At 45.5% G+C, this 13,791-nt stretch overlaps 1 protein-coding gene across 5 annotated transcripts in view; it reads left to right on the forward strand.

Annotated features, from left to right (window-relative positions):
* Positions 1–13,791, forward strand: part of ATP6V1C2 (ATPase H+ transporting V1 subunit C2) — a 50,595-nt gene that overhangs the window by 16,282 nt on the left and 20,522 nt on the right. For 3 of the 5 annotated variants that reach the window (XM_074341659.1, XM_045523390.2, XM_074341660.1), the window contains exons 4-5: positions 9,318–9,403; positions 10,284–10,313. In XM_074341659.1, the coding sequence (XP_074197760.1) occupies positions 9,318–9,403; positions 10,284–10,313 (116 nt within the window). The remainder of the gene's footprint in view (positions 1–9,317; positions 9,404–10,283; positions 10,314–13,791) is intronic. The other 2 variants (XM_045523392.2, XM_010964020.3) reach the window with 1 other exon arrangement.

Consider the following 13,791-nt stretch of genomic DNA (forward strand, 5'->3'; position numbering starts at 1 on the left):
TTTGTACTGACATATGTTTTCATTTCTCTTGGGTAAATACCTACCCCTTGAGGCAGCTGGGATCTTGGTACCCAGAGTGCGAGTGCTTACATCCCCTTTGACCTTCAAACCTTTTCTCTGCTTCCTGACCCTGTGGGATGGATGTGGCTTGAAGGAGGGCCACTTTAGGACCCTCTAAAGCATGGGGTCCGAGGACATGGCCCCTTTGCCATGGACTAAGCTTGATTACAGCTGCACTGAGTATGCTCTTTTGTAGACATAAACAATACTAAGGGTTTTTGGTTTGTTTGTTTTGTTTTTGTTTTTGTTTTTAAGAAATGCCCATTCTTTGAAAAGTTCACATTCTGGGATACGAGACAGAGGAGTAGAGGAATCATCTGGATCCTAGGTAACAAGTGAGTGAAGCAGGCATGACTGGGGACCACAGTGGCTCTGAGGGGCGTTGAACTGACACCTGCTTCACATCCTAGGGCATTGATCCAGTCTGCCGGCCAGGATTTGCTGAGCGTCTGTGTATTTTCTAGGAGCCACTGTATTTTTGCAGGTGCTGATGATCACCCAATTAATACATTTTCAGAGATCTGTTTGCTTGGTGGCGTACCAGATGAGGAAACCAGCACTTTTGCAGGGTGATAATTTACACGGTGGAGGGAGGGTCCTGGGGTAAGCTCCAGGAGGGCAGCAACAAAGGTCTGTTCACTACTGTTTCCCATAACATTGCCTGGGGCATAATGGACATAGTGCGTTTTTGATGAGTGCAGGAAGCAACATGTCCGGGTGGGGTGTTCTCCAACACTGTGTCATATTTGTTAGAGGTGACTTGCCTTGAGGAGAGGGCACTTGGGCTGTTATGAAGTGTGAGTAGCATCCAGGTGGCTCCTGAAGGCTGGCGTGGGAAGGGCAAGGGTGGGGAGAGGGGTGGAGAAAGAGGAGGCCGGACAGGGAGGGGCGTTTCTTGTAAACTCTACTAAGGGATTTGAACGTCAATATTTAAACTTCTTGGGAAACCACTGATAATGTTTAAGCAATACAATGGCACGCTAAGGTGTGTATTTTTAGAGATCCCTCTGGCTGCCGTGGGAGGGATGGGCAGGAAGAGGCCGGATTGGGAAAGGCAGGGAAAGCACAGAGGAGGCTGTTGAAGGAAACCCAGACAAAGATGGCATGACCAGCCTAGCACAGCCGCCCAGGGCAGAGCTCGGACAGATTTGTGGTGACGGGAAGGAAGGGAGCAGAGCCAAGGAACCTTGGAGAAGGTGGTGGCATCCAGCATAAAGGGCCAAAGCAGTGCTTGACATTTTCTTCCAGGCTGGGTCTCCATTCTTGAAGCCACGAGAAAGGCTGGGACATGTTTTATTGTTGTTGTTGTCATTTTGGTTTTTTTTTTTTAATTGAAATATAATTCACACTCTGTAATAGTCATCCCCTTAATGTGTACAATTCATTGTCTCCTGTATGCTTACAAAATAGTACAGCCACTGCCACCACCTAGTTCTAGAATGTTGTCATCATCCCCCAAAGAAACCCATCAGCAGCCCCCTCCCAGGGAGCATCAAGCTGTCCTAGAGGCCTTGTCTTCGCCCTGGTCAACTGATAGGTCCCCTTGTGACCTCAGGGAAGTCCCCACCTCTCCTTGGTCCCTAAAGGCCCTTCCAGCTATGACCCCATGTGTTGATTCTGGGTGGACAAATTGTGTTTTAGTCACACTTCCGTGACTCTAAAGTAATGTTTAAGGATTTTTTTAATGAGAGGAGGGCTTGTTTCATTTTATTTCTTACAGTAATAGAACACAGATCATTCTACTATAACTAACACCCCAATTAGCATCTTTGCATAAACCTTTGCCTTCATTTTAGGTGATGTAAGTTACACTTCCAGAAGTGGAATTATTGGTTCAAAGGATATTTAAAGTTGTCTGCACATGCTGCTAAATTGTTTTCCAATGAGATTGCAAGTATGTTCCATCACACCCTTGTCAATTTAGTGCCTGTAAAAGACTTTGATCGTTTCCCTGGCAAAATACAGATGATGCGTGATTGTTTTAATGCGGATTTCTTGGATCACCAGCATAAATGAATACATTTTTCAGGTGCTTCTCAGTCACCTATCGTCCCATTTTGTGATGTGTCCCTTCTGACCTTTGTCCCTCCGTCCCCTGGGAGGGCTGCGGGTTGCAGAACGCTGGTGGTGCTGTGTTCTTCACATGTGAGCACTGGGGCCCCTGCAGTCGCGCACAATGACCGGGTTTTTTGGCAAACTCTCCAGAACTTAGACAAGTGTGTGCTGGTGCTTTGGGAACTCCTGGTTTTTCCTAAAAGACCCCAAAGCATTTCAGCCCCATGCCCCTGCCCCCCCCCCAATGCCCTGAGAGCAAATTTTCTCTGGAGGTAGATTGGCTTTTTGAAGAAGACCAAGAATTTCTATGCTGTGATGTGGGCGAATCAAGCTGCACAAAAGCCAAACTGGCCATAGCGAGTTCTGTTTTGCATGATGGGTGTGACTTTGCCATGTGGAATTCCTCTGAAGATGGAAATATCTTTCCATTATTGAAACTCCAAGTTTCTGAGAAGCAAGGAGAGAATTCAAAGGAAAGTGTCAGTGGGCCCAGAGGGCCCAGAGGCCCCAGAGCAGGAACCTTCCAGAGGCCTCACTGGATCTTGTTTTCATAAAAAAGAAAGTCACTGAATTACTCTCCTCACATTTTCCTGATGACTTTGCTGCGGGGCATGTCCCCTGACTGAGAAGGAAGCAGAGAGACAAAGAGCAGGTGAGGTGCCCAGGGCCTGTGAGTCACCAGGGGACCGGCTGGGGGTCAGACTCCCGCCTGTGTGGAAGCTTCTGGGCCCCACTCCTCAGGCTGCCGTGCGGCCGCAGTGGGAGGTTGGGCCTGTGGCGGCCCCTGTACCTCGACACTGAGGCCAGTCAGCACTGTATGTGGGGGACTTGGGGTCTGGGTTCCCCACAGCGGGGCACGTCGGGCCCTGGTGTGCCCCCAGCTGCTGCTGGGGAGACCTGTCTTAAAGGCATTGGGGACAGGTCGGTCCCACCTGATGCTGCGGCCACCAGCAAGGGGACTGAGGACAAGTTTCTCAGCCTCCCTGAGCCTGTTTCCTCAGCTCCTGGGGCTTCACCTCCATTTTCCCGTGAATTCAGCTGAATCTGTGCCAAGTGCCTTTCTGAGGACCAAGGACAGCTCACTAAATGGAGCCACCGTTATCCTTGCTTCAGGACCCCTGGGAAACTCCCTCTGCCCCTGCCTGTCACCTGTTAGCCCTCTCCCCCTAGGCACAGGGTAATTTCCGGAAGGCAGACCGACCTTAGCCTGCTTTGCTTGAATTATCCAGAAAACCCAGGACAGGGGGAAAGCTCTGTATTTCGCGTCAGGTAGAGCTGAGGGCATCCTCCCTCCTCAGTCCCGCCCCACTCCGCCTCACCCCTGGGTAATGCGCCCACTCCTACCCCCCCACCTTACTCTTTCTCCCCTTGGGGGCTCCCAGATGACTTGCTAGAGTAACAGCAGTTAATTTGAAAGAAATCTTAATGGGTTGTGCCCAGGTAGCATGCCATGCTCTTGTTTCCTTTATTAATTTATTGCTTTGTGTATTTGCAATCCCGTTATTGGCTTATTATTAATACATAACAATGGGATTTTTTAAATCCAAATTTCGCTTCTGCAGCCCCACTCCCCAGAGGACACCATTTGAACAGTTGAGTGCCAATCTTTATCAACTTTTCTACACATAATCCAAGCTTGAGTTTTTATGTCTTTTGTTTTCTACAAAAATATGGTCATGACCCTCAATACTGTTTTATTTGCTTTTTTCCTCTTGCTGCATGACGTACGGCCTTTTATGGCAAGCCGTGAGAGGCCGGCCTCACTGGTTTTTAGAGACTTCTTGGTGATCCGTGATATCCCCTGGGTCCCTGTTGGTAACACTGAGATGGCTTCCTGTCTTCTGCAGTTACAAACCATTCTGCAGAGCACATCCTTGTGCACATGGTTTTGTGTGCAGGAGCCGGTGTATCAGAGGGACCAATTCCTAGAAGTAGAAACCTGGGCAAAAATATCTCTGTTAAAAATGTTTGATTGATATTCTGAAAATAACTCTCTCACTAAGCTATGCCAAAATCAACACCATATCCCACGTCACCCCATATCACCATGGCGTTGGTGTTCCTGTTTCCTAGAGTACTTGCCAGAGCTGAAATTATAAATCTTTTTACTATGCCCATCTGGTAAGTGAAAAATGCTGTATTACAGCAAGTGAGGTTGAGCTTTTATCTTAATGTTTATGGGCCATTTGTCGTTGCTCTGCCAAGCATTTTACCAGGCCTCACCATTAATGCCTAGTAGTGATTGTGGGCCCTTTTCACGTGTTTATTTGTATATTTGTATATTTCCTTTTGGAGAAATGTCTGTCAAGTCCTCTGCCCATTTTTGAATGAAGTTGTTTGTTTTTCTATTGTGAGTTTTGTGAATTCTCTATATATTCTGAATATTAATCTCTTATCAGATGGTTTGCACATTTTTTCTCCCATGCTGGGAGATGCCTTTTTATTCTGTTGATGTTGGTTTTGACGCACAAAGTTTAAAATTTTTCATCAAGTCCAATTTGTCTATTTCTTTCTCTTGTTGCCTGTGCTTTTGGTGTCCTCTTATTGAAGAAATCATTGCCTCATCCAGCATCGTGAAGTTTTTGCCTTATGATTTATTCTGGACGTTTTAGTTTTAGGTCTTACATTTAGGTCTTTGATCCACTTTGAGTTAATTTTTACATACGGTGTTAGGTAAGGGTTTAACTTATTCTTTTACATGTTGATGTCTACTTTTCCCAGCACCATTTGTTGAAGTAACTGCCCTTTTCCCATTGAATGCTATCGACACTTTTGTCAAAAATCATTTGACCATGAGAATTTATTTTTGGGGGTCTCTATTCTACTCCATTGGTTGGTATGTCTGTCTTTTATACTAGTACCACACTATCTTTTTTTCTTTAAATTCTGAATAGATCTTTATTTTAATTGAAGTATAGTCAGTTTACAATGTTATGTCAATTTATGGTGTACAGCATAATGTTTCAGTCATACATATATATACATATATTCATTTTCATGATAGATTACTACAAGATATTGAATATAGTTCCCTGTGCTATACACAAGAAACTTTTGCTTATTTTATATATAGTAGTTAGTATCTGCAAATTTCAAACTCTTAATTTATCCTTTTCCTCCCCCTTCATCCCCTGGTAACCATGTTTGTTCTCTCTGTGTGTCTGTTTCTGTTTTATAAGTAAGTTCATTTGTGTATTTTTTTTTTTTTTAGATTCCACATGTAAGTGATATCATATGGTATTTTTCTTTCTCTTTCTAGCTTACTTAGGATGACGATCTCCAGGTCCATCCATATTGCTGCAAATGGCATTATTTCATTCTTTTTAAGGGCTGAGTAGTATTCCATTGTATGTATACACCACATCTTCTTTATTCATCATGCTATCTTGATTTCTGTGGATTTGTAGTAAGTTTTGAAATCAGGAAGTGTGAGTCTTTCAGCTTTGTACTTATTTCTTCAAATATTCTCTCTGCCCCTTTCTCTCTCTTCTTCTGGGACTACTGCAGTGCATATATTGGTCCATTTAATGGTGTCTCATGAGTTCTTTAGGCTCTGTTCACTTGTCTTCAATCTTTTTTCTTTCCGTTCCTCAGACTCAATAATTTCCATTGTCCTACTTTCAAGTTTTCTGAGACTTTCTTCTGCTCAAATTTGCCTTTGATTCCCTCCATTTCAGTTATTGTACTTTCCAGCTCCAGAATTTTGTTTTGGTTTCTCTTTAGGTTTTCTATTTCTTTACTGATATTTCCATTTTATTCCTACTTTGTTTTCTTAACTTTCTCCAAATCTTCTTTTACTTTTTGAGCATCTTTAAGACAGTTGTTTTAAAGTCTCTGTCCAGTAGATCTGCCATCAGGTCTTTTTCAGGGACAATTTATGATGATTTATATTTTTACTTTGAATGGGCCCTACCATCCTGTTTGTTTGTATGTTTTGTGTGGTTTTTTTTTTTAACACTGAACATTTGAATCTAATAATGTGGTAGCTCTGGAAATCATATGATCCTGATGTTTTTGTTATTGTTTTTGCTTTTTTTTTTTTTTTAATTGTAGGCTGTCTCTGAGCCAAGGACCAGCCTGAGGTATAAACTTAAGGTCTCCTCAGGTCTTTTCTGAAGCTTTCCCTGGGCATGCACAGTCAGTTTCCAATTTTCCCCATATGCACAGTTGTTTTTGAATGTTCTAGTCTTAATGTCTGGCTCCGAAAATGGGAAAAATAGAAAAATAAAGGGAGAAGGAAAGGGCACTGGCTCTTTCTATCCCTTGGGAGTCATTTCAGCTGGAGGGGAAGGGGCTTACAACAATGTGGGGGAGGGGTAACAACATGGCCACCTACCTCTTTGTTTATATATCTGTGATCAAAAACAGCAATCAGAACAGAGCATAAACAACCCAAATATTTAATAGAAAGAATTAGTTATGATACAGCCATGCAATGAAATGCTATGCAGTCCAAGAAAGGAAGGAGGAAGCTCTCCTGTGATGTGAAGTTTTTCACAAGGAACTGTAAAATGGAAAAAGTAAATTTAAAACAGCACATAGACTCTTGGATTCCTGCCAATGAGAAAAATGTTCTGATTTGGTAATACCACACTTTCTTCATAACTGTAGTTAATGATCACAGGCAGGTCGGGGACATTTTTGTCGTGTGCAGTAAGTGGTTTTTCCAGCAGTTAAACTTCATCAGATCATGCTATGCTGAGATGTTCCATGGTGGTGCATGCCTAGGGGTACCTGTTATAGTTAAAAGCCCCAGAGGCTAGAATTGGGAACAGCAGAGTCATTCACAACATGGTAAGTGAGTTCTGCTTTTAAATTGATTAAGAAGGAAGCATGTGTGTTATTTAAGTGCTATGAAGTGCCAGAGTTCATTTATTCACTTAACAAACATTTCCTGAACAGCTGCTGTGCATCTGGAATTGTGATCAGGGCTGGAGTTCCTACTACCCTCGCATAAAGAGATTACTCAAAGTATCACAGAGAAAATAGTAACGGGAGACAGCAACCTGTGGGCAGCACTAAAATAATGATAAAGAAGGACAGCTGACGGCATCAGATAGCAGCTCACTGAGAGTGGGGACTGTTTTGTTATAGCATTGATGTTCATAGCACTATAATATATGGAATTTAATATATAGAATTTTCTAAATGAATGAGTGAATGAACGAATGAATTTATCGAGTCAGTGTTCTAACAGATAACAGAAAACACACTCCAATTAGGATAATTTGAGAAGGGTCTATTCATAAATGGGCCTATAGTTGTGTGTGGGCTGTGGGAGGAACACGAGGGATAGTGCAGGAACCCAGGTTGATGGAAAGGCATTGTCATACACCTAGGCTGGAGAGGATGAGGGGAGAGAGGTTACTGGAACTGGGAGGGAACCAGATTCGCTCTCTCCCTCCCTCCTACCTCCTGTCAAATCTACTGGGGAGCCCAGCTGTAACCACCAGGCTGCCAAGAGCACATCTGCAGATACCTGCCACAAACTCCTGGGGACCTGCTTCTTTACAAGCATTGCCTCAAACTCTGTGAAATGAGGAGTATCACCCCCATTTTGCTGAGGAAACAGAATGAGATTAGCTGGGTACGTTGCCCCAGTTATCATTCGAAAGATGTAGAACTACTGTCCTAAGAAATGCCAAAACATTTGTGGAAATTTAAGCCCAGGATGGACCATGGTGACCATAAAGACAGCAGTGTGGCCTGGTGGCCCAGAGCCTTGGGCTCCAAGAACAGACTGGGGAGTTGGGAGGTGAATTACTTTTCTGGGCCACAGTCTTCCCATCTGTAAAATGGGATGTGACCCATCTTCAAGAATTTTTGTGATGATTCAATAACAAAGATTATAGAACTTGGCACTTGGTAAACCCTAAACAGCAGGTGCTATTAAAAGAAAACCTCAACTCATATAAACCATGGAAGGGTTAAGTTTTGGGAAACAGGCCAAAATGCAAAGCATGTGTTTCTTCTTGGGTGGTTCATTTTTTGTTACTTTATACTTGTATTTTTCAGTTTTTGACCATGAACATGTATTAGTCTGATATGAAAACAAGTTGCTTTCCCCCGCCCCTGCCTCCATTCATCCTCCTTTCCATCCTTCCTTCTTTCCCTCCCTTACTCCCTCTCGCCCTTTAATCTGGGGCCTTTCTGTGCCCTCTGCCTGTTTTCTGTGTGGGGTCCTAGCCCCCTGGACTCCGTGCTCTGAGTGGCCACATGGCTAGTGCCTGCAACAGTAGAAGACCAAGTTCGCCATTTGGAATTCAGTGACCTGATCCACCTCCTCGCAAACATCCCCTCCCTCCTAGGAGCCGGGAGAGTGATGAGCAAGGGCCTGAGGCAAAGATGTGGCTGTTCAGAACTTTTAGACTTTGATCCTCATTGGCATGTTTCCAACTGGACTTCTAGTGGCTCAGCTGCCAGGAACAGACACCCTTGGCTATGAGATGCTTGGTGCCTGATTAGTTATATTAATATTTATCACAGTCCTGCAAAATGGGTATTATCTGCATTTTCCAGAGAAGAGAACTAAGACTCAAAGAGATTAAATAGATCTGGCCGAAATCATCCATCCGGCAGAGCCATAGCGAATTTGAGCCCTTCTGCCTCCAAATCCCATAATGTCCTTTCCTTTCTCATACTCTCTGAAGTCTTCAGTACATTTTCTGGAGACTTTAAGTTTTCATTTTCTCATGATCAAAACAATACTGGATCATAATAGAAAATATGTGAAGCAGGAAGAACATGTTCACATAGTTACGGCCATACTGTCTACAAATTTGTATCTTGATTATTTTTCCAAGTAACATTATAATACTTGCCTTGTTCCACGGAACTAGAAATTCTTTGTAAACCTTATTTTCAATGGCTGCTTAATAATCCCTCTGCTGGGTATCCCATCATTAATTTAAACAATCTTCTATTGTCGAACCATCCAGTGGTTTCCAGTTTTTCTGTCAGCCACATTGCTGTGAAGGACATCTTCTTATTCAGAAAGCCTTTTCTGTTTGTCCTGTTTCCTTAAGATAGTTTCCCAGAAGTGGAAATACTGGTTCAAGTACTTGTTCGCAAGTGGAGCCCTCACATGTATTGCCAGATTATTCTCCCAAAAGGTGGCCCCATTCCTTTTCCCGCCAGCGGAGAGTGAGAGGATTCTGAGGGTGGGTTCCTGCTCTAACCGTCTTTTATTTCTTTCCCCAAAGCCTCATAAAGAGAATGGCCCAGAGCGTGGTGGAAGTTATGGAAGATGCGAAGGGGAAGGTCCAGGAGAACCTCCTGGCCAACGGAGGTAGGCCCCAGTCCCTGAAGCGCACTTTCATGGCACTTTCCCAGCTCATTCCTGCCCATCAGTGGCCCCAGCTGTGGCCGCACATATTGGCGGAAATGATACAGTCACCACGGAGACTCCAAGCTGACACATGGGATGGGCCGTCCACCCCACTTAGAGCTCAGTGGCGCTGCTGTTTTGAAGACGAGCCCCTTTACAGCCTTATGATCCTCTGTCTCATTCTAAAGGGTCTAATGGTTGGTGTCCCCACCCCCACCTTCTCTATCACCTCTGCTCTGTCCCACGAGGAATATTTCATCCCTGTCCCCCAGTCGATTTATCCCTTTCCCTAAATGAGGCTGGAAAGTACCTTCATTGCTGAGGAATGCCTCAAATCTAAGCCTTCCGTTGTGCCCAGTAAATAGATGAGGTTTAAGCCAAAAACGCTTTGTGTAGCGTGTTTGCATGTGGAATTTCTGTTTGTATTTGGACTCTCCTCTGTGCTAATAGGATACATATTTAGATTCCAATGTCGTTTTGGTCCATTAATTATGGACATACAATCAGTGCACTTAAAATGTGCAGGACAAAATTTCTGAGGCTTAGGAAACCTCAGAATTAGATGCTCATCTGTAGAGTGACTCTATGTGTGAGGATATCCTGAAAAATGAGAGCAAATATTCCATAATTCACATTTACATTATTTATGGCATAGAAATCCACATTTATTCCCCCCTGGGAACATTGGAAAGCTGTTTATTTATTTTATTAAATTTATTTTATTAAATTTATTTTATTATAATTTTTATTAAATTGACAAATGGAAATGTCCCCAGTCCCCAATCTGATCTTGGTTTTGTATGTGAATGTGGTCTAATAACTTCACCTTATTACGTTGCAGGTTTGAAGGAAAAAATGAAATATCTAAAGAGTAGGTTGTGCGTTGTTTGCCATGTGCGTGCCTGGTGTGACCCCGCATGTCCTTGGGAAAAGGGAATCTCAGTCTGGTTGTGGGGATACAGTGACCAGGTTATGATGGATTTCTCAAGTGACAACCTCACAGCTTGGTCACCTCATCCAGATAACACAGATAGCAACTTCTTTTTTCCTTCCCCTCTTTCCTGCGTCTCCCTTGCCTCCCCCAGCAGCCCCGCATGCCTCCTGGAATGGGGAATGCTTTGACCCTGGAATTCAAGATGGGCTTTTGTATCTTTTGGTTGGTGGTCTGCTTTTTGCCCTGATGGCTGTCCCCAGCATCCTCCCGCCTGCTCTTGGAGGCTGGCCATCTTGTGGACCCTGACAGTTTAAATGCCAGGCTTGGCTTTGTGCTGCTTTGATTGGGGTTCATTCATACCAGGAGCCTTCTTCCCTCGAGCCGTTGGGGCAGTCCCTGTGACCAAAAAGGCCATTTCTCATTTCTGGCTTAGAAGGTGCCATTTGCTTTGGGGTTTCTCCAGTCCACTCAGACTGGTAGAATTAAAGCCAGCAAATCCTTTTTGGATGAACACAAATCTTTATGGATTTAGAAGTTACCAAAACGCCTTCCCAAATGCAATCTGTTAGTTACACTGAGATTTCTTGCTGATGTTAATTTAAAAAATTATTTTGTTAAAGTGATCAACTGGTCTTACTTCCCAGCAGGTGACTCACAGGGCCCTAGACGGAAGAGCTGACTTAACAGTAGAGAGCTACTTTTCTATGTAAAAACTTGGTCTTTAGGAATCAAGGATTCAAGTTCACATTAAAAGTGATCAGAATGCTTACATTCTACTCAAAATTCAGGTCAATTAAAATTAGATGTTATCATTACACAGTATCCATCCCCTGTCCACATAGCACCGAGCCGGTTGCCTTTCTTCTCAGGAGAGAATTCAGCTTTATCTGTTTGTATGTGTCATCATCTCTAGGCCTCCTGGAAGTCGGGGCCCCACACCTTCCAAGACTAGAGCTTCTCAGTCTTGTTCTGTACACCAGCCCTATGCAAACAGAGGTCAGGGCGCTGGGCAGAGCACGTGGCTGACTCCTAAACCTTCATAAAGGCTCTGAAAAGTGCTCCTACCAAGAGGCCTTTCAAACAACTTAGTTTGGCTCAGGCTTTCCTGGTATTATTTGAATGGGGAAATATTTTTTGTCTGCAGAGCATCCATGTTAACTAGTGACTGTCAGAATTCACTGGAGGAATTCAGTGTTGTCCCCTGCCAGTGGGATTTTAACCTGACCTCCTCCAGGGCACACCTGGGACTTGGGGGCAGTGTTTCCTGGCAGGCCAGCAGCACCAGCCTGGGAGCAGTCAGGCCTAGTCCCTTGAGACCTTGGCAGGTCACCTCCCTGGGACTTGATTTTCTCACCTGTCAATGGACTTAATCTCTTTCCGGACTCTTTGCTTTGCCTGGGCACTTTTGTTTTTGTTGGTTCTTTGCCTTTTGCTACGCTTCAAGCGTGGAAGGACACAGACATGTTGGATTGCAGCAGATGCTGAGCAAACACACCGTGGTCTGGCCCGGGCCCTAGACTGTGCGGAGTCATAACCCGCTGGAGGGGTCCTTCATTCTGCTGCTGCCCGGAAGGCCTTGTTTTGGTTCTTAGATGAGATCATTGTTGCTCAAGAGCAGCCACCTGTGTCCAGCGTGTTTTGATTCGGAGTGAGCTTACCTGGTTCCTGGTCTGACCTTATAGTTCCTCGATCCAAGCCCCGCACTGCTCCCTGGAGCCCAGGCCTCGCTGACTTCAGCGGGGTGGGGTGGTGGGGGCTGTCCTTTCCTGATCAGGCGGAGAGGTAGCCGCAGAGCTGGGAGCACGGGGAGGCCCGGGGGCTGCTGCATTGTTGTTTTTTTTTTTTCCTTTAAGAGAATTTTTTTGGGAGGGTGGGGAGGGGAGGTAGTTAGGTTTGTTTATTTGTTTTTTTTCTTTTCTTTCTTTTTTTTAGTAGAGGTGCTGGGGATTGAGCCCAGGACCTCATGAATGCTAAGCACACACTCTACCCTCCAGGCTGCTCCTTTCTAAAGGGGAGGATGGTCCCCAGACCGCATTCTTACCAAAGGCAATGTGCGTAGAGGAGGCAAAACCGCCCTTGGATGCTTGAGCCAGGGCAAGGGGCAGCATCTGGAGCTGGAGCCGGTGCTCTGGACCCGGGAGAGGATTGTGTCAGAGAAGGAGGAAGTCACAGTCACAAACCATAGGTTTCTCGAGGCTTCTGCAGAGATCTTCAGGTCTCCTTATCTAACCTCTGCCCTCCTTCTTCAGATCCTTGTGCTTGGCTACTGAGTACCAAATGTGCCGGGTGCTGGCCGTTCAGAGATAATTGCCCTCCAGGAGCTCGCGGTCTGGGGGACTGACCACAGCGCCTTAGGTGCTGGGAAGGACATGGGAACCAAGTGCTTGGGAGCACCCATGAGGAGACGGGCTACGTCTTTAAGGAACTACAGGAGTTCTAGTGGAAAGGCGGGTGCATTCTCTTTGGTCTGAGTACCATGAAGGCCTTGGAATTTGTGAAAATGCAGGAGATAAGAGCTTGTCTGAAATGTATCTCTTCCAAGCGACCCGGATGGTGTTAGTACAATACCCCGGGTTATTAGGAAGGTTCTTGCATGGGGGACTTGCTCCCTGCTGGGCGCTGCCACAGGCTCTGGGGACACAGAGATAGTCAGCTGCCCTCAAGCAGCTGAAAGAGCAAGGGGCCTGAGGGTGATCGTGTGGTGTCCTTACTGTGACGGGACAGGTGAGCATCTGTAGGACAGTGGGACAGGCTTTCAGGAGCTGGCCTCCATCCTGATTCTGTAGGACAGAGACAGTGGTGAGAGAGAGAATGAAGGGCTGGATGGAGTGGGCTTGGCTTGGGTGGTGGTGTGCCCACGGGGTCTGGTGATGGCAGAGGGGGGAGGAGGAGTGGGAGGGGCCCTCGGAGCACACATCTGCCCAGCATCTGCCCGGGGCGGGTTCTTCCTGGGCCTCTGGGGCGGACAATGGCTCCCACCTGTCAGCGTGTGACCAGCACAGGAGGCGTGTGACCAGCACAGGGGGCATGTGACCATCATGTAGGGTTCAGTAGTGGGCACAGGGACGACTGCTGGCACACGAGGAGTCTTTTGTGACCTTCTGATTCTGCCTCTGCCATCATCCAGACCTTAATTCAGTTCCTCCCAAGCCTGGATCCTTCCTACAAAGTCACTTCCCTGCTGTAGTGTGGCAATCCCCAAATCCACATTAATAGCAAGTTAATACCAAAATCTGTACCAGTCAGCTTGGGCTGCTGGATCAAAATACTGCAGACCAGAGGCTTAAACTACAGCCATTCATCTCTCACAGTGCTAGAGGCTGGAAGTCCAAGGTCAAGGTGCTCACACGGCCCTTTCTTGGTGCAAGCACAGGGAGAGAGGGAGAGGGAGCTCTCTGGTGTCCCCTTATACGGG

The sequence above is a fragment of the Camelus bactrianus genome, chromosome 15, assembly GCF_048773025.1.
Source record: "Camelus bactrianus isolate YW-2024 breed Bactrian camel chromosome 15, ASM4877302v1, whole genome shotgun sequence".
NCBI classification, from domain to species: domain Eukaryota; kingdom Metazoa; phylum Chordata; class Mammalia; order Artiodactyla; family Camelidae; genus Camelus; species Camelus bactrianus.